At 38.8% G+C, this 21,114-nt stretch overlaps 1 protein-coding gene across 2 annotated transcripts; it reads left to right on the top strand.

The window, feature by feature from the left end:
- The first annotated feature begins 351 nt into the window (after positions 1–351).
- Positions 352–21,017, top strand: LOC129483284 (uncharacterized). 2 transcript variants are annotated; one of them, XM_055280446.2, is made up of 6 exons: positions 352–489; positions 1,228–1,262; positions 18,428–18,631; positions 18,804–18,886; positions 20,055–20,165; positions 20,726–21,017. In XM_055280446.2, the coding sequence occupies exons 1-6, from the start codon at positions 421–423 to the stop codon at positions 20,728–20,730; spliced, it is 507 nt and encodes a 168-aa protein (XP_055136421.1). In that variant the 5' UTR covers positions 352–420; the 3' UTR covers positions 20,731–21,017. The 2 variants fall into 2 exon arrangements, with proteins under 2 accessions (XP_055136421.1, XP_055136420.1); XM_055280445.1 differs by lacking the exon at positions 20,726–21,017 and adding an exon at positions 20,279–20,428.
- The last annotated feature ends 97 nt before the right edge of the window (positions 21,018–21,114 follow it).

The raw sequence follows: 21,114 nt of genomic DNA, 5'->3' as shown, positions 1-21,114 counted from the left end.
TGAACTGTATTATTTTCAACTACTTGAGTCTTGTACAGAAATATTCAAATGATTCATTGAATTTTTCACTTTTCATCTGGATGTTTGTGTTTTATGTCAATACAGTCACAGCTTGAATTTACTATGATAAACTGTGGCAAGATGCAACTATCTCTCATACGACATCAAAGTGTTTGAAGGGAAATGAGTGTACCAGTTTCTTTGCAAAATCTGCAAAAAAAATTTGCAAAATTTGCTAATTTCAGATGCAAAAATCTGACTGGATCTGAGATAGCAATTGTGAAATATTCGAAATGGAATCGGGGATCCCATAGTAAAAGAAAAATAATTTCTCAAATTTTCGAGGTACAAAGTAGGCAATAGTGTCTTGAAACTTGTCGGCATGATTATCAGGAGATTGGGAACACATGTATTCCTGTTATGATTACCTCAAACATCACAGAACAGCTAACAAGCTTCTCAGATGTCATCCCTTGCATTCTTCTTAAGGTAAGTTTTTATACTCTGACAATGATGTTTACACACTAAAGCATATGACATTTAGTTTCATTAGGTTAACTGGACACAATCCAGTAGAAAGCAATACTTTTTAATAACCAGGTATAAAACTTTAAAGAAAAAATTACCAACTGGTGCCAATATGAGAAAATGGAGAATAACAACAACAACAGCAACAGCTAACACCACTGTGGTTACAAAAATAATATTAATACTTTGAGTGTTTACTATTTTTTTCTCTCTTCTCTGCCTTTTATTTTAGACAATATCTTTATGAAATTGCAAATTGCAGGACCATAGATATTATTACAGTTTTTGGAGAAACCAGAAAGATAGAGAAAGGATATATAATAAACTCCTGCCATGATCTTAATTTTTTTCAATGTAACCTTTTGAGATAAAGAAGTCTTAACCTATAGATCATGTTTTATTTCACATAGAATGAATTAAATACTCAAGAGCTCTCTATGAAGAAGGCAAATATTCCCACATACTTAACCTCATATATCTTTATTCTTTCTTTGTTTTCGTGAAATAAGAGTGCGTTTTTAACAACAATTAGAACATCTTTTAAAAACTGTGTTATGAAGAATCTCAAACATATACAAAAGGAGAGAATTGTATAGTGAACTACCATGTACTAAATGTGAACTTCCCTGTTGTCAATAGGACATGACTGATTATTTTGTTCTTATTGTCAATTACTTACCTCATTCTTGCTCCCATTAGGTTGAGTTCCTGACATCATACTGGCTTTTTTTTGGGTATTTCTTTATGAATTTGTAAAAAATAAGGAAACCCGTAATTCTATTATCAAACCTTAAAAATAACATTAATTTGCCGGTATTGTCAAGTGTCCAGTTAGTATTCACATTTTCCATTTTTCTCCAGTTTGTTTATTTGAAAAAGGGCCACATAAAGCCTATACATTGTGGTTGGTTAATTTGTCTTTTAAATTTTCTTTAGTGTAATTTCTGGAATAAAGATGATCATTGATATATATTCTTCTATAGTGACCATTGCCTTACTGCAAGGGTAGTTAAGGTATGTAATACCAAGTAAAACTATAAGTAAAATGGTCAATTTTATGAGATCTGGGTCTAAATATTGTTTACTTTAAAAATCTGGTGATTTATTTCTTTCCATTTTTATTTCACATATTTTCTTATTGTGTACATGTAGCAATGTTCTAAATATAAATTTAAATGTTGACATTTTAAAAGTTTGCCATTGATAGTGATCTTTAAAAAAACAACTTTCAGATTGAAATATTCAATTAAAGCAATAATCGGTTGCTGTTGGTTCTTTGTACGTCATGCTAATTACAGATTTTCTCCTACTTATATCAAGATGTTTAATTCAGTTCCTAGTTTATCTTGATTATAAATTTAGATTCCTTTCCTGAACCATGGAAGTTGAATATAAAACTGTCAGAAGATATTTATGTACTTTATTTAGACATAATTTATATAATTAATTGTAATTGGTACTATAGTTGTTAGAGAGAAACTAGTTAAAAGCAAAATAATCCACCAATCTCTTAATTTACTTTTTATAAAATAATCACATTATACTTGAATTTGTTCTAAATATGCATTTGATTTAAAAATGTCTTTTGATTGCATAGTTTCTACTCACAAGAAATGACTTGAGATAATTTTCCCCTTGAATTATTTAATCTACTTGTCCAGGGCATTAATTATGAAAATGACATTTAAGACTATCCTGTCTTATTAATGATGCTTACTTTTTTGCTCATAAGTATGAAGAGTGAGAATTGGAAGTAGATAATATTACCGTTGTTATCACTTAACAGGTACATAATTTAATTAGAACAATAGAAAAAAGTTAGAGTTTTCTTGTTTGCTTGCTTGTTACAGAATGTGCTAAGCAATGCAAACTACTTTTTTGCTCTTCTGAATAAACAGGTGCTCTTAATAACCCTGATTCTCCAATAAATATACATTTTTTTGCCTTTGTAAAGGAAGTAGAATTGCAACTCCTACCTTCAGTTGAATCTTATAATATGCTTAGCAATTGAAGTTGCTTTCATAAATAAATTTTCTGTTAAAATTCTGTACAGAGGAAATAATGAACCATGCTATCATTATTGCCTTCTTCATCTAACAATAGGTCTCTAAGCAAAGTTCCTGTGGGCAATGGACGTCTTTACCCTAGGAACACAGCTAAAGCCTATATGTCACTTAATATGTGCTAGGCACAATTATAAGCACTTGTGTACATTAACTTATTTAATCCTCCTAACAACCTTAAAGGAAGTTACTATTATTATGATATCCATTTTACAGAAAAGGAAATTGAGACATAGAAAGGTTAAATGACATCTTGGCTGGCACACAGCTAGTTGTGGTGGGACTAAGATTTGAATTGAGGCAGTCTGACTCCATAGATTTATTTTTATCCACTATGCTATACTGCCTAATAAGCATAGAGCGTGTCAGTGGTTGCCTGGGAGTTAGTTGTTTGATGTAAATTATGGAAATTTTCTAAATCTTGATTGTGGTGGTGGCAACATGAGTGTATTCATTTGTCAAAACTCATCAAACTGTGCATGCAAAATGGATGCATTTTATTAGATGTAAATTATACCTCAATTGATAGTCCTTCATACAGTGAATTTTGGTAACCTTTACTGGATGGTAGATTTTGTTAGTTTTTTAGTACAGTGCACTTTATATGACCTAACTGATATATAAAGAATAAGGTACTCAAAAATTAACAAATACACATCACTTTGGAATGGTATGGAATAATTAGTGAAATTTACCACATAGGGGGATCACACAGTGTGTCTGCACTGTAGACATGTTTCAGATCTTTTATATCCTTACTAGTTTTTTGTCTGCTTGCTCTATAATGACACAGAGACCAATATTAAACTAGTTATGAGTTTGTTTTTCCTTTTCATCCTGTCTCTTTTGTCTTCCTGTAATTTCAATCATTTTTATTAGTTACAAATAAAAGTTCTATTAGTTACAAATAATAGATTTTTTAGCATGGTTATGTTTTATACTGGGTTGATTTCTTTATCATCAAGAATAATTAAAAATCATCTCTCTTGATTTCTAGTCATGCCTTTTGATGTAAAGTCTTAAAATTTTATTAATATAGCCACACCACCATTCTTTGCTTAATATTTGCATGACATATCTTTTTCTGGCCTTTCGCTTTCAATCTGTTTCCTATTTTTATTAGGGGTCTGTGCTTGTAATTTTTTTTTGCTCTTGTTTTTATTTTTCATAGTGTAGCAGTCTCTCATTTATTTTTATTCAGTTTTATTGCTGATATAGTTGAGTTAAAACCTACCAGCTTTCTATTCCTATTTTTAAATTAGTTCTTTCGAGAACTAATTTAAAGACGTAAAGATGGCATTTCATCGATAATACTTCAAAGATGGTATTTCATTACCTTCTGGCTTTCATCATTTCTGTTGAAAATTCAATTAGTTTTATTGTTGCTCCTTGTAGTAATGTGTCTCCCCAACCCCCTACCTCTGAGTGCTTTCAAATTTTCTCTTTGTTTTTGGCTCTGAGGAGTTTTGCCATGATATGTCTAGGTTTCATCTCACTCGTATTCATCCTGAGAGTGCAACGAGCTTCTCAAATCTGTGGCTTGATGGCTTTCATCAATCATTTTCTCTTCAAATACAGCTTTTGCTTGATTCTCTCTCCTCTCCTCTGGTATTCCAATAACATGTGTCTGACATTTGGATTACTTTTCTTGTATATATTTTTGCATTTTTAAAATCATTTATCCTTCTGAGCTTTAGTCTAAAATATTTTATGTTAATCTGTATTTCAGTTCACAAAGTCACGATTCTACTCTGTCTCATCTGTGATCATGTCCCTTCATCAAGTGTGTTATTTTGTTTTTCATTTCTAGAATTTCCATGTGAAATTCTTTACTCATTTTATTCATTTTTTATTGTTTTTCAACTTTTATTTTAGACTCTTGGGGTACACGTGCAAGTTTGTTACCTAAGTATACTGCATGATGCTGAGGTTGGGGTATGAATGATCTCACCACCCAAGTGGCGAGCATAGTACCCAACAGTTACTTTTTCAACTCTTGTCCCACTCCTCACCTCCCCCCTCTAGTAGTCCTGAGTGTGTATTGTTGCCATGTTTTTGCCCTGTGACTTTTTTATTGAGATTTAAATTCTCTGGTAAAATTCTCTATCTTTTCATCTATTTTTCATCTTTCTATTTGTTTTCTTGAGTGTATTAGTTATAATGATTTAATGTCCTTATTGAATAATCCTAATATCTGGATCACCTGTGGATCTCTTTTTATCGACTGTTTTATTCTCGTGGTGTGGTGTTAGGTCATATAGTCTTGTGTTTTGGTATGCCTGGTTCTTAGTCTGTTTAGGCTGTTATAAGAAACTACCATAGACTGGGTAGTTTAAACAACAAGCATTTATTTCTTACAGTTCTGGAGGGTGGACATCCAAGGTTAGGGTTCCAGCATGGTTGGGTTCTTGGTAAGTGCCAGCTCTTGGTATGCAAATGGTTGTGTCCACACTGTATACTCACATGGAGGGGAGAAGTGGCTCTAGGCTCTTCATCCCCTTATAAGGATCCTAATTCCATCATCATGACCTAATCATCACCTAAAAGCCCCACATTCTTATTCTATGACATTGAGGGTTAAGATTTCAACATACAAAATTTGAAGAATACAAACATTAGGTTTATAACAGCTGGTAGGTTTTTTATTCAATGTCTAACATCATATATGAAAAATTATAAAATATTGATCATATTATCATCTCCAAAGAGCAGAAGGAGGGCCTGATCCTCTTAATCCAGTCAGAAACTAAATTGAAGACCAAATTGAAGTCGTGTTAAGGCTCTATCTAGATTTCTTTCATATCCGCTTCTAGGATGTGATTCCCAAGGTGTTCTGATTGAGGTCCAGGATGCTTCCTAGGTTCCATCCCTTTATGTGTCTAGAACTTAAAGTCTGTTTCCTAAGCACTGTGAGACTGCTAAGAACTCCTTGTTTTCCAAAAGCATTTTGCTTGGCTTCTTAGATTCCTTTCCCCACATAGCTGTAGAATTCAACCAACATCATCAAGGAAACCCAGCAAAGTACTGGATGTTGTTTGCCGTCCCCCAATTTCTCACTAGAATCCCATCCCCTCAAGCCTCTAAATTTTGTCTGTCCAACCTCATGAGATGGCCTGATGTTCTGATGGTCTTTCTGCCTCTTTAGCAGGGGCAGCTTCTTGGCCTTTTCCCTGAATCTTCAGCCTCTTGCTCTATGCACAAAACTGACAAGTGCACTAAGGGGGAAAACAAAACAAAACAACAACAACAACAACAACACTCAGCTGTGAATTGTCCACTTGGCTCCCCAAGCCATTAGTCCTTCCCAAGACCTCGAACTTTCATGTCCTGTTTGCCCTTGGCAGCAGTCTGATGGCCACAGGCTTATTCTATTGCTTGGCTATCTAGTTGTGTTTAGCAGAGGCTTTGGTTTAATTCAAGATGCTCCATCATGCCCTATTATGAATCTTTGCATTCCAGAGAAAACAGCATCAAACAATTCAAAGTAGCAATATATAGAATAACAAACAATTCAGGCCGGGCGCGGTGGCTCATGCTTGTAATCCCAGCACTTTGGGAGGCCGAGGCAGGCGGATCATGAGGTCAGGAGATCGAGACCACGGTGAAACCCTGTCTCTACTAAAAATACAAAAAATTAGCCACGCGTGGTGGCGGGCACCTGTAGTCCCAGCTACTCGGAGAGGCTGAGGCAGGAGAATGGCATGAACCTGGGAGGCGGAGCTTGCAGTGAGCCAAGATTGCGCCACTGCACTCCAGCCTGGGCGACAGAGTGAGACTCCGTCTCAAAAAAAAAAAAAAAAAAAAAAAGAATAACAAACAATTCAAAGCTGCAATCTATAGAAACAATAATAGTAGGAGATTTATAACTCACCTCACATGACAGGGAAATGAAATAAGAATACAGTGGATCAAAATAATGGAATTAATTAAATGGAACTAATAGATGTACATTTGGCTATATTTCAAAATAACAGCATTTTAGTCAGGGTTCTCCAGAGAAGCATATATATAGCTATACACACACACAATCTCCAATGTACAGTATTTTGTTACAGCAGCCTGTGTGAACTAAGACAATGAAGAAAAGTTAGCAAAAGATGAAGCAATTTCCTATTTAAAATTTCAAAATATAATAATAAGTTTGTAACTTTTCTCATTTATTATACCAAAACAAATTTCAAGTAGATCCAAGATTTAAGGAAAATTTGAAAATCACCAAAAAAGTGCATAGAATATTATTTATAAGTGTAAAAATCATTACTATGCATCATGAAATAATCAGGAAAGGAAAAGATGGATGTGTTGACTATGAAAAATTGTAAACTGTTCAATTGTAAAAATTATAAACAAAGTCAAAGCAAAATGACAAAATGGGAACAGTTATGTACAGCACATATGATGAACAAAAAGCTAATTTTACTTAATATATACAAAACTGAAAAAATTAACCATCATCCATAAAATGGTAAAAAAAATCTATGAACAGATATTTCACCAAAAAGGGAAAGAAATACTAACAGTCAAAAAACATATAAAAGAGTTTTTTTAGTCTAGATTTTTTAAAAAACTAAACAAGAATGTATTATGATGCTCAAACACTTAAAAATTAAATAAAATAATTCAAGTTTTTAGAGAGCAGTTTGCCAAAATTACTCAGAATTAAAGGCATATATTATTTGACTCAGAGATTTCACTTCTAAGAATTTATCATACCATATATTCCCAGAGATTTCCCTTCTAATAACTTATTACACAGAAATATTCCCGTAATTCTACAAAGTATATTCAAATATTCCAATTACATTGTCATGTGAAATAGCAAATGAATAAGCAACTTATATATCTAGCAATAAGAGACTGGTTAATAAATAATAGTATATTTATTAATAGAATGTCATGCAGTCAGTAAAACGAATGAGAAATGAGTCACTGAAGAAAACTATCAAAGCTAAATTGTTAACAAAAAAGCAAGTTGCAGAAAAATTTGTATACATGTTTTCATTTTTTCTTTTGGCAACAAAAATAAAAAAACCTTATTAGGCTTATATGTACATAGCCATTTTCTGAGAACAAGCATGAAAAATTGTAAACACTGCTTTTTGGAGACTGAGCTTTGGGGTTCAATAGTGGAGGACAATATCTTCTTTTGTACTTTGCATTATTCTATAGCATTTGAAATTTTCTAAAACACATATTTACTTTTATGATTAACTTTTCAAACTATCTTAAAATGATATGGTAATGCTAAGTTTCAAGTTTTATGTTAATTTTAATCAATAATTTATTCCTCTCCTCATTATTCTTGCTTTAAAAGAAATCTCAGTGCTCTCCTCATGTGTGAAAAATTTCTGATTTTAAAAACATGAAAATCAAATGATGTAAATGGAGAAGTGCCTTTACAATTTTAAGGGAAGAAAAAGAGACATGTTGATTTTGTTTAAGTTTACACACATTGCCAGACAGTTTTTAAATAATTGAATGACATTAGGGCTTGCCTGTTATTGCCATGTCTAAGACCACCTAAAAGATTAGAGCCTTCTGAGAGCTAAGCACCAGCAACTAAGGTCCTTAGTAAACTGAGGGTTCCAGTAGATAACTCTTGTCTTTACTGGAGTCCTAGCTATGAGGGAAAGTTTTTTACTTATTATTTTTCATTTATTTAACCAATATGCGTTCAGTGCTTGCTTGTGTAATATATTAATACTAGGCCAGGCAGTGGGTATATAGTGCTGAATATTAATAAAGGTGTCTACATTAAGATCTCTGACAAAGTCTACAAAAATAAACAATGGGGAAGGATATCCTGTTTAATAAATGGTGCTGGGAAAGCTGGCTAGTCATATGCAGAATGAAACTGGACCCCTACTTCTCACCGTATACAAAAATTAACTCAAGGTAGATTAAAGGCTTACATGTAAGACCTCAGAATATAAAAATCCTAGAAAAAAAAAACAGGAAAAACTCTTCTGGACATTGGCCTAAGCAAGGAATTTATGACTAAGACCTCAAAAGTATAAAAATTGACAATTGAGACCTAATTAAACTGAAGAGCTTCTGCACAGCCAAAGAAACTATCAACAGACTAAACAGACAACCTAAAGAATGGGAGAAAATATTTGCAAATATGTATCTGACGAAGGTCAAATATCCAGAAGCTACAAGGAACATAAACAAATCAACAACAACAACAAAAACAAATAACCTCCCTAAAAAGGGGGCAAAGAACATGAACAGACACTTCTTCAAAAGAAGATATACAAACAGCCAACAAACATGAAAAAATTCTCAACATCACTAATCATCAAAGAAATGCAAATCAAAATTACCATGAGATATCATCTGACACCAGTCAGAATGGCTATTACTAAAATGCCACAAATTAACAGATGTTGGTAAGGATGTGAAGAAAAGGGAATGCTTATACACTGTTTCTGGGAATGTAAATTAGTTTAGTCCCTGTGGAAAGCAGTTTGGGAATTTCTCAAAGAACTAAAAATAGATCTACCATTTGACTCAGCAATCCCATTTCTGGTTATCTACCCAAAGCAAAATGAATTGTTCTATCGAAAAGACACCTACACTCAGCTGGTCGCGGTGGATCACACCTGTAAATCGCAGCTCTTTGGGAGGCCAAGGTGGGCAGATCACGAAATCAGGAGTTTGAGACGAGCCTGACCAACATGGTGAAATCCCCTCTCTACTAAAAATACAAAAATTAGCTGGGCATGGTGATGCGCGTCTGTAATCCCAGCTACTCAGAAGGCTGAGGCAGGAGAATCGCTTGAACCCAGGAGGAGGAGGCTGCAGTGATCCGAGATCGCACCACAGCACTCCAGCCTGGGCAACAGAGCAAGACCCCATCCCCCGCCCCCCTCCAAAAAAAAAGACACCTACACTCAAATGTTCATTGCAGCACTATTCAAAATAGTAAAGTCATGGAATCAACCTAGATGCTGGTGAATGGTTGACTGGACAAAGAAATGTAGTACATATACACCATGGAATAGCCATAAAAATCACGTCCTTTGCAGCAACATGGATGCAGCTAGAGGCCATTATACTAAGTTAATCAACACAGAAACAGAAAATAAAATACTGCCCAGTTATAAGTGGGAGCTAAACAATGGGTACACACTGACATAGAGATGGAAACAGTAGACACTGGGGACTCCCAAAGAGGCAGGGATGGTGGAGAGAAAGGGTCGCAAAACTACCTGTTGGTTACTATGTTTACTATTTGGGTGATGGGTACAACAGAATCCCAATCCCAAACATTATGGAATATATCTATGTAACAAACGTGCTTATGTATCCCCGAGTCTAAAATCAATCCAACAAAAGAAAAAGCAAAAAAAATTAAGCATAGTACTAAGCATATTTCATATATTATCTCATGTCTTCTCATAATGGTTCTGTGATATGGATTCTATTTTTACACTTTTTAACAAGAAAAAAATTAGGGCTGAGGTTGTGTAGGTTGCTCACGATTACATAGTTAATAAGTGATGATCTTGGAGTTTGACATCAAATTCCAGAACATGTGCCTCTAAATATTATTATGCACTGTCTTCAAAAGTGCAAGTAATCTCCCCAAGTAAGCGATGTGGCCTAGAGACTACATGTGCACAGGCTACTAAGGAATGTACAGGAAGGTGAGTATGCACAGGATAGTAAAGGGTGTACGGGTTGGTGAGTTTGCAGAGGATAGTAAGGGATGTACAGATTGGTGAGTTTGCCCAGGATGGTAAGGGAAGTACAGGTTGGTGAGTTTGCACAGGATAGTAAGGGATACACAGGAAGGTGGGTTTGCACAGGATAGTAAGGGATGCACAGGATGGTGGGTTTGCACAGGATAGTAAGGGATACACAGGTTGGTGGGTTTGCACAGGATAGTAAGGGATGCACAGGATAGTGGGTTTGCACACGCTAGTAAGGGATACGCAGGATGGTGGGTTTGCACAGGATAGTAAGGGATGCACAGGATGGTGGGTTTGCACACGATAGTAAGGGATGCACAGGATGGTGGGTTTGCACACGATAGTAAGGGATACACAGGATGGTGGATTTGCACAGGATAGTAAGGGATGCACAGGATGGTGGGTTTGCACAGGATAAGGGATGCACAGGATGGTGGGTTTGCACAGGATAGTAAGGGGTGTACAGGATGGTGAGTTTGCACAGGATACTAAAGGATGTACAGGAAGGTGGGTTTGCACAGGGTACTAAGGGATGTAGAGGAACATGAGTTCTCACACGATATTAAGGGATGTACAGGTTGGTAAGTTTGAACAGGATAGTAAGGGATGTACCAGATAGTGAGTATGCACAAGATAGTAAGTAGAGGTTGGTGAGTTTGCAGAGGATAGTAAGGGACATACAGGAAGGTGGGTTTGCACAGGATGGTAAGGGAGATGTACAGGAAGATAGGTTTTCACAGGATAGTAAGGGATGTACAGGATGGTGAGTTTGCACAGGATAGTAAAGGATGTACAGGATGGTGGGTATGCACAGCATAGTAAGGGATATACAGAAAGGTAGGTTTGCACAGGATAGTAAGGGATGTGTAGGATGGTGAGTTTGCACAGGATAGTAAGGGATGTACAGGATGGTGGGTTTCCACAGGATAGTAAGGGGTGTACAGGATGGTGATTATGCACAGGATACCAAGGGATGTACTGGAAGATGAGTTTACACAGGATAGTAAGGGATATACAGGATGGTGAGTATGCACATCATAGTAAGGGATGTTATCTCCTTAAGTGGCAGAGGTCACATAGTCGTATGCATTGAAACCCATTTCCTTGGTCTCAGAGCTCACAGCTAAGCACCATTTCTGAACCTCCTGTACAATTAAATGGGGCCAACAGAGTGTGGGCAAAACTGACAAACTCCCCTTCAATCCCTGGTGCTACCTCTCTCCTATGATCCTCCATACGTTTTTCCCTCATATCCCTGCTGCATACAGCAGATACAGTCCAGGAATCTGAGGGCTTGGAAAGTGATGGAGCCACTTCATTAGAAGAGCCTGGGCCCTGCATCCCCACTAGGAAGTCTGTCCCTGCAAACCTGAGCTGAGCTAATTGAACTGTGTATGACTGTGAAATAAACTTTTTTGTGTGTGTGATAAACCTCTGAGATTTTCGTGGTGTTAGGGCAATTAGCATACCTGACAAATTAAACGCTATTATTTAAGCTGAGTCTTGAGGGATGAGATGGAAGTTTTATGTGAATGGGTGTTTTAAAGAGAGGAAACAGCATGTGCAAAAGATCTGAGGCAGAAAGGAAACCACCATGTACAATAAGCTGAAAGATGCCAGTGTGCCTGAAACTTTAGTGAGTGAGGGTGATGAGGCTGGAAAGAGAGGGTTGCTGCCTGACCAGACAGGTCTTTGCAGATCATAAGAGTGAGAAATTTATTCAAACGCAATGGAAAGAGATTAAGGAATCACGGTGGATGGGAGGCAGGACTAGATTGCAGCTCTGGACAGAGCAGCATGCAGAGGCTTGCATTGTGAATTTTAGCTCCAGATTGACTGCAAGAACAAACCAGCAATCCCAAGAGAACCCACAGACCCTCTGAAGGAAGTGGATCCTCAAGGTGGTGCATCTGGAGTTGTTCGTTCCTCCTGGTGGGTTCGTGGTCTTGCTGCCTTCAGGAGTGAAGCTGCAGACCTTAGTGGTGAGTGTTACAGCTCATAAATGCAGTGTGGACCCAAAGAGTGAGCAGTAGCAAGATTTATTGCAAAGAGTGAAAGAACAAAGCTTCCACATTGTGGAAGGGGACCTCAGCCAGTTGCCACTGCTGGCTTGGGCAGCCTGCTTTTATTCTCTTATCTGGCCCCACCCACATCCTGCTGATTGGTCCATTTTACAGAGAGCCGATTGGTCTGTTTTACAGAGAGCTGATTGGTCCGTTTTGACAGGGTGTTGATTGGTGTGTTTACAATCCCTGAGCTAGACACAAAAGTTCTCCACGTCCCCATTAGATCAGCTAGATACAGAGTGTCGATTGGTGTATTTACAAACCCTGAGCTAGACACAGAGTGCTGACTGGTGCATTTACAACCCTTGAGCTAGATACAGAGTGCCGATTGGTGCATTCATAATCCTTTAGCTAGACATAAAGGTTCTCCAAGTCCCCACCAGATTAACTAGATCCAGAGCGGCGATTGGTGCATTCACAAACCCTGAGCTAGACACAGGGTGCTGATTGGTGTGTTTACAAACCTTGAGCTAGATACAGAGTGCTGATTGGTGTATTTACAATCCCTTAGCTAGACATAAAGATTCTCCAAGTCCCCACTAGACTCAGGAGACCAGCTGGCTTCACCCAGTGGATCTTGCACCGGGGCCGCAGGTGGACCTGCCTGCCAGTCCCAAGCTGTGTGCCCGCACTCCCCCACCCTTGGACAGTTGATGGGAATGGGGGCCGTGGAGCAGGGAGTTGCGCTCGTTGGGGAGGCTCGGGTCGTGCAGAAGCCCATGGTGGCCGGTGGTCAGGAGGCTCAGGCATGGCAGGCTGCAGGTCCCGAGCCCTGCCCCGCAGGGAGGCAGCTAAGGCCCGGCGAGAAATCAAGCACAGCAGCTGCTGGCGCAGGTGCTAAGCCCCTCACTGCCCACCGGCCGCACTGAGTGTGGGGCCCGCCGAGCCCACGCCCACCCGGAACTCAATGCTGGCCTGCAAGCGCCGCACAGCCCTGGTTCCCACCCACGCCTCTCCCTCCACACCTCCCTGCAAGCTGAGGGAGCCGGCTCCGGCCTTGGCCAGCCCAGAAAGGGGCTCCCACAGTGCAGCGGCAGGCTGAAGTTCTCTTCAAGCACCACCAGAGTGGGCGCCAAGGCCAAGGAGGCGCCGAGAGCCAGCAAGGGCTGTGAGGGCTGCCAGCACACTGTCACCTCTCAAAACTATACTATAAGGCCATAGTCACCAAAACAGCATGGTACTGATATAAAAAGAGGCACATAGATCAATGGAACAGAATAGAGAACTCAGAAATAAACCCAAATACTTACAGACAACTGATCTTCAATAAAGCAAACAAAAGCATAAAGTGGGGAAAGGACACCCTTTTCACCAAATGGTGCTGGGATAATTGACAAGCCACATGTAGGAGAATGAAACTGGATCCTCATCTCTCACCTTATACAAAAATCAACTCAAGATGGATTAAGGACTTAAACCTAAGACTTGAAACTATAAAATTTCTAGAAGAGAACATTGGAGAAACCTTTCTAGACATTGGCTTAGGGAAGAGTGCGAGGGGGATGAGGGATAAAGACTACAAATATGGTGCAGTGTATACTGCTCGGGTGTTGGATGCACCAAAATCTCACAAATCACTACTGAAGAACTTACTTGTGTAACCAAGTACTACCTGTATCCCAATACCCCAGTAGCTTACGGAAAAATAAAAAAATAAAAACAAATGCAATGGAAAGCCATCAGTATGTTTTATGCAGGGAAGTGTCACGATTAACATTACTAAAATATTACCCTGACTTCTAGCATAGAGTAGATAAGAAGAAACAAGACTACAAATGGGAACAGGACATGTTACATAATTTGTGAGTTCTAGTGCAAAATGAAAATGTGCTCCCCTTGATCAAAAATTATTAAAAATTCAAGACAACAACAGCAGAGCATTAAACAAAACTCAGGGCTGTTTTAAGTACAGGGCCTGGGTGACTGCACAGGTCTCATGCCCGTGGGGTTGTTCTGAATAGGTAGCTCAGTTAAGAGGCTCATAGAGAAATCTAGAGAAGAGATGTTAGTGACTTAGGCTATCCTGTTGGCAATGAAAATGAAGAGAAGTGCACGGATTTAAGACATATTTTAGTGAAAGAATAGACAGATGTTTTAAATTCATGAAATGGTGGCATGTCCTGAGAAAAGGAAGAGTCAGTGATGATGTTCCATGTTTCTGTGGCTTGGCTTTAGGTGTTTGTGCACTGGGAGAAGTAGACACCTTTGCCAATCTTTACAGACTGGCTTTGGCAGGAAGAGCCCTTCATCTGTCAGCTCATCTAGAGATTCGAGGTAGGTTAGCTGGCAGGGCCCATGAGCAAGCTTGCATTTGGAGTTCTTGGGCAGGCTGGCCCAGTGTCTGGGTCAGTGGGCAGGTGGGCCTGGAGCTTGTATCTGCAGGGGCTGGCTCGGTGTCAGGATTTTCTGGGTCTGGTTCTGGGGTTGGTGGTGAAGTTGGGTACTCATTTCACTCTTTTTTCCCCATAAGAAGGGTATGTCTCTCTGAGCTGCACTACGTGGGCTCGGAGGAGGGGGTGACGTGGGTAATGTGAAATTGTGTCCCCTACTATCTTCAGTGTTTCTTTTCTTGTTTCTGTGTTCAATTGAGGTGATATAATCTCTCACCTGGAATCCGTAGCTCTCATGAAGGTACAGTCTGCATGGATGCTTATTCAAACTGATGTTTCCATTAGGGAATGAGCGTTGGGGAGGCTCAACCAAAAACTGCTATACTGCCATCTAATTGAGGTCATTTTCTTTAGAATCTTATTTGTATGTAGAAGCAGTGGTGAAGAGTGGAAGAATTTCCCACTGGCCATTCTTACTTTCTCTATTGACAAATAAGGCGAAGTCTTCAGCTGAAAGGATAACCAAGAATATGTTAGGATGAAGTTTGAGGAGACAAAACAGGTGTGAAATAATCATCTTGGGATAGAAAACCAAGCCTATTAGAAAAACACAACAGATTGCTCTTGTTATTGAACAATCAACTTGTTATTGAATTTGACTTTTTAAAAGAAAATTCCCTTAAAATAAAAACAGTCTTACTGCAGCACTATTCACAATAGCAAAGATATGGAATCAACCTAAGCATCCATCTATGGATGACTGGATAAAGAAAATGTGGTGTGGTGTGTGTGTGTGTGTCTGTTTTGTATAATGAAATACAATTGAGCCGTAAGAATGAAGTCACGTCTTTTGCGCAACACGGACGAACTGAAGGCCAGTATCTTAATGAAAAACTCAGAAACAGAAAGTCAAATACTGCATGTTCTCACTTATAAGTGGGAGCTAAATAGTGTGTATACATGGACAACAGAATGGAATAATGGACACTGGAGACTCAGAAGGGTGGGAGAGTGGGAGCAGAGTGAGGGATAAGAAATTACTTAATGGCTATAATCTCCATTATTCAAGTAATGATTATAATAAAAGGCCAGACTTCACCACTACAAAATAAGTTTACATAACAAAACTGCATTTGCACTCCTTAACATTATTACAAATACAAAAGAAGAAAAAAAGAAGTAAAATAAAAAGTCAATTTGGTCATGTAATTTTTCTGTGCAATATTCACTGGCAAGGAGAACATAAATGGTTTAATCCATACTGGATTAGAGTTTTAGTAAGCTGGTACATAAGGGAAAAGTGGCAAAAGGGAGTTAAAAATAATTGTGAACGAGAATTCATAAAGAAGGACCACATCGTCTAAGATAGAGAAGGAGGAAGTTGAAGCGTGGAGGGGGCTGAAGGTAACTGCAAAAAATGGTAGATTGGCTCATTGACATCAAAGGGTGATGCACCTAAGACATATGGGTAGAAAGCTAAATGGTAGTGGTGAAAGAAGGGAACATCTGTGATCAAGGTTTTAGGGATGGGCATTTTTGCGTAAACAAGTGAAGAATGAGCTCTTTGAAGAAACTGGCCAAAGTGGACCGGAAGGGAACTATTGGAGTGAGAAGGTGAAGAAACTGAGAAGCCAGACTGCTGAGTGGGTCATCTGTATTGATGCTGGAGTCATTGTGCATGATGAGAGCTAACCGGAAGTTAACATCTTCAATAAATGAGGGGTGATAAATGGGAGACCAGTAGATAACAGCCGGGATAAAGGAGTTGGGTATTTTTTCAAGTTGGCGTGAAACTAGAAGAAGCAGGGGATTTACAGATGAAATAATGGTGTGGAGACAGCAATGGTGTTTGCAAAGATGCCTATGGTGGATGCAAGGATGCCTTTAGTACTTTGAGAGGAAAGCAACCTTCACCTGAGAGGGCTGCAGGGAGGCTGTGCCCATAGACGAGATCCAGAATTTAACAAAGGCAAGGGGCTTCAAGGACTTTCAGGGGAGAGATTCGGGATATAGGCTTGTTTGCTGATCAAATGGTGGGAATTCCAGAGGGCACAGTGTGATGGTAATGAGGGTAACTGACACAGTGGCTAACACAGGACATTCAGCTTTAGTGACCGCCTCTTGCATTCTTTCCTTGATGGTATATCGGTGGTGAGTGTGGTGATGAGCGTAGTAAAGAGTGTGTCTCCTCACACTAATATTGGTTCTCTTCCCAATTAGATTCCAATAAAGCAGCTAATGATCCTAAAGCAGAGGGGACACTCTATTTAGAAGGTTTGATTATTCCCAGAATCCTGGATAAAGTGCTTATTTAGGGCAACACTGGACCTCCCATAGTGACAGAGGCTTTTATCTTCCTTTCTCAGTGCTTTGGTGGCCAGTGTCTCCTAGACTTCTGAGGAGCATTTGGTTCAACCAAAGTGTATTTTCAAATCTATTCCTAAAACAACTTTGAAGACTCCAAGTTATGACTTTATAATCTGATAGAAGCAAAACAAATTCGATTATTTTCTGAGTTAGAGTACACCTTTGAACCTGTACATTATCTCACAGATAGAAGGTAAATCCGTACTAGCCCAGAGCAAAATTAAATATGCAGATAAAATGCTGGTGAAATGCTATTTTGCATAGATCTAAATAGTGTAAGTTGCCAGTTTTGTGAGTCAGGCAGATGCAGTTCATTTTGAAGCAGCCTTTGGGTCTTTTCACATGATTTGGCTATTCTTAGATTTCTGAGTCATTCTGTCCTCCATGCTAGTCATTTTTCAATTCCATATTCTCTATTCATGAGGGAGATACAGATACAACATTAACGTATCCAAATTTGGCTATGTGGCTTAATACTCTGAGCAAACAGGCTATATATTCATTTCTATTCTTAGCAATACCTTGGGACAAGTTGAATGTAAATAAAATATTTGGGCAATACACTGTAACACTGTAGATTTCTGGTAAGTGATGCCAGGAAACCTTGGCATGCACATTATTGCATAATTGTTTTGATTCTATTTGACTATCCTCTTAACAACTAAAATCCCAAAGCAATAGGAATACTTACAAAAGGAACAGAAATGTGGATAACATGGGATGAGCCAAAAGACTCTGCCAATGTTTTATCCAACAGAAACGGCATCTCTTAAAGACTAATGCAGGCAGTACATTGATACCCATAATAATAAATTCACAGGAAATGAAATTTCCTTTAACAAACTGAGGATAGTAATAAAATCTTTATTCAAGGTATCATTAGGAAAGCTCAGAAGCATAGGTACAAATAGGATTGTCAGGGCACTGAGGAGTGTAATTGGGTTGGTGAATTCAGCAGAGAAGAATGGAGAGAATCCACCAGATGAGTTAGGGATCCTGATGTTTCACTGGAGAGGAGCCTCTCTGATTATCACCTGATGAAATCAAGTGTTCACCAAACTGATGCTCCTTGAGGATACAGGTTGTGCCTTCCTTGTCTTTGTGACCCTATTGCCCATCAGAATGCCTGGCATATAGTGGACATTCGAGGAATACCTGTTGAACTGAAAGAAACTTCAGCGGGAGGGTAAAGCAGATCTGACACTTATGCTTCCACTCAGAAAAGCCGGCATATCATTGAAAGCACCTCGTTCCCTCCAGCCAGCCTTCAGCACTGCGCCTCACATCAACCACTCTGAAAATTACAGTGGAGACAAAGAATTGAGTCTGTCCTATTTTTCACTTCTTCCTTCATTTTATTTTTCTTCTTCTATTAGGAAACTTCAGGCTACCATACCTGCTTCAACTGTAGGAGAATCTCAGCTTTGGAGAGCTGACCTTCCAGGTGAAGAATTAGGCTTTGATACAATTTTTCTGGTACAGGCTGTAGATCTGGTCTGGGCCCCAGACTATCTTGCCTGTCCTCAAGAATCACAACCACCTTGGAATAACTCCTGGCCCACTCAGCCAGCACCTTTCCGGTAAAGTGAAACAAGTAGATATTGAAGACCAACGTGTAGCACATGTCTGCAGTTTTTGCTGCTTTGTACTCAATGTGTAGTACTATTAAGAAGTTTGATATTACAATCTTCATACTTTTATGAATGTTTGAGATATTTTTCATTTGTACTTAATGTAATTATTTTTTTCCAGGAAGCCAGAAGAACGAAGTGCCACACATATCATCAGAGAGAATTCCAAGAAAGAGGGAATGATCTATAGTGTCTCAGGCCACAGTGAGTTTGAAATAAATTTACAAGAGTATCCCCTGGAGCTATGTGGCCAATGGCATCCTTAGCAAGAGCAAGCTCTTTGTGCTGCTGGGAACAGAAGCCGATGTTCTGGGGGTCGTGAGATGGAGACTGAAGTTCAGGCTATATTTTCAAGGAGCTTGATTAAAAAGAGAAGGAGATAGCGGGATTGAACCTACAGTAGGAACTTAAGTAATGAAAGATTTTTTTAGATGAGACAGATTGAAACATATTTAAAAGCTGTAAGAAAAGATTCGGTTTCTGCTAACTCCATATGTGGATAAATAGTAAAGCGGGGCCATGGACCGGCCAGGCCCTGAGGTGAGCCCAAGACCCAGAAAACAGTCAGCAGAGTGAGGGTGAGACTGGCCTCTGGGCTGCAGAACAAAGGAAAGAGTCCTCTGAGAGGCGAGAGAACTAAAAGGCAGGTGGAGTTTTCAACTGTCATGTATCTAAAGGGAGACCCTGAATTGGAGGCGATAGGAAACAAAACAAACAAGAGTAAATAAAGCTGTCATGAAACGCCTTAAAGCGAACCCTAGGAGGTAGATCCTGAAGTTGCTTATGTATTGAGAACGTAGCCACCGCTTTTCCTATAAAGCTTCTGTTGCCCACAGAGAAGAAACAATTAAGGGTGCCAGTCTGCCTGGGTAAATAGAGATGTTGAAGGTATTGGAGAAAGAGTTTGTAACAGATAGAATAAGGTCCCTGAGGTCATGGGGGTGGGTTTGCATCCTGACCACAGGTTTGTAATTAACTACATTAACATTATACATAATATACACAGGATTCTGAGCCAAGAAAGAGAGTAACTTGAAGGCATTTTGTATATGCATATTTACATATCTGGGTGGAAATTTAGCTTGCTTTAAGAGTCTGAGGGGAAAATACATATATGCATTAAAATGTTTGCATATTGTGTTTTAAAAAAATCCCCAGAAGTCTTAAGCCTTCCAAAAACTGTGGTCAAATAGACTTAATGTAATATTTGTATTTAAATGACCTTGAATAGTTTTTGAATGGTTATTCTTTTCAACTGAAAAGACACTTTTTAACCTGGCTTTCTCTGTACCAGTCTCTCAAAGTACTGCTCTTAATTTCAGTTTAATGAAACTCTCTACACTTATGGGTTTGTGTTTTCTTTGGATTTCAGTTAATCCTTCAAGAACAGTGTTAACTTTCTCAGGCTACTGGAACTCCACTTTTTGGAACTGTTATGTTTACTGTTGGGGAGTGACTTTGGCACCAAGGAGAACTTGGCTCAGTAAGTATTTTCAACAAAATTACTAATATTATAAATTTTATATTTATGAATTATATTTTATTATTCCATTGTGTTTCTCTGAGAAGTCCTGATGCATTGTTATGCCTGTTTAGAATCACTGGTTCCGCCAAATCCAGCATTATTTGAAATCAAAATCTTTTATAATGATGCAACCATTCGGCTTGATGAAATTAAATACCTGGACTCAAAAAGAAAATAAACTGAGTGGAGAGAACAAAAGCAACAAAGAAATAAAAATTGTACCAAGGGTATTTTCTTTCCTTTTCCTTTTCTTCTTTTTGGATAAAAAGTAATAAAAAGCAGGAAATTTTTCTTAAAAACTGTCTTTTAATGGATCCTTTGTTATGGGATGCTCATTTACCTACATTATTACATTTTTGGAAGTAGTTATTTACTAAGTGAAATTAAGAAGCTAAAATATTTAATCAGACTTTGAAATTAGCTTTTCACAATCGTAAAGTTTTTTTTCAGGATTTGTATCAGGACCTTCTAAGAGTCTCCCATGTTTGCCAATGTCATTCTGCTTTCTCTCTCTCTAGAATAAGACAGCAGTGTTTGCTCACTTTGTAAACATTTGTTATGAGATCTTTGGGGTGTTACTTCACCAGCTGGAAACCTCTGTAGCTGGCGGGGCCTTCTGTCTGAGTACTGCTGGGGCTCGCTGGGCTCCTTCCGCCCACTCTGCCTGGCAGGCTGCACTCAGCTTGCACTACTGGCCTGAATTCCACACCTGCCAAGGGTGAGCCAGGCATGGAGCGGCAAGGGGTATGCGGATGAGTGAGCACGGGTCCGGCCACTGCGCACAGCCAGGCATGCTGGCTGCTGCAGAGGGGTGGGCAGCTCCAGCTGCCAGCACAGGTGCTGGCTCACTGATAGGCTGTGGCTGGACCAGATCTACCACATGTGGCTCCCACTGTGGGCACCTGCA

Source organism: Symphalangus syndactylus, chromosome 5 (assembly GCF_028878055.3).
Source record: "Symphalangus syndactylus isolate Jambi chromosome 5, NHGRI_mSymSyn1-v2.1_pri, whole genome shotgun sequence".
In the NCBI taxonomy this organism is placed as follows: Eukaryota; Metazoa; Chordata; class Mammalia; order Primates; family Hylobatidae; genus Symphalangus; species Symphalangus syndactylus.
Note: the sequence above shows the minus strand (reverse complement) of the source record. Positions and strands in the feature narration are given on the sequence as shown.

What these genes read in the sequence shown, in the direction of transcription:
- LOC129483284 (XM_055280445.1), top strand. Translation starts at nt 421, where the DNA reads ATGATTACCTCAAACATCACAGAACAGCTAACAAGCTTCTCAGATGTC. An exon ending in ACTCAGCCAGCACCTTTCCG is followed by an intron (nt 18,632 to 18,803) that starts GTAAAGTGAAAC and finishes ATTTTTTTCCAG; the next exon opens with GAAGCCAGAAGAACGAAGTG. An exon ending in CTATAGTGTCTCAGGCCACA is followed by an intron (nt 18,887 to 20,054) that starts GTGAGTTTGAAA and finishes TTTGGATTTCAG; the next exon opens with TTAATCCTTCAAGAACAGTG.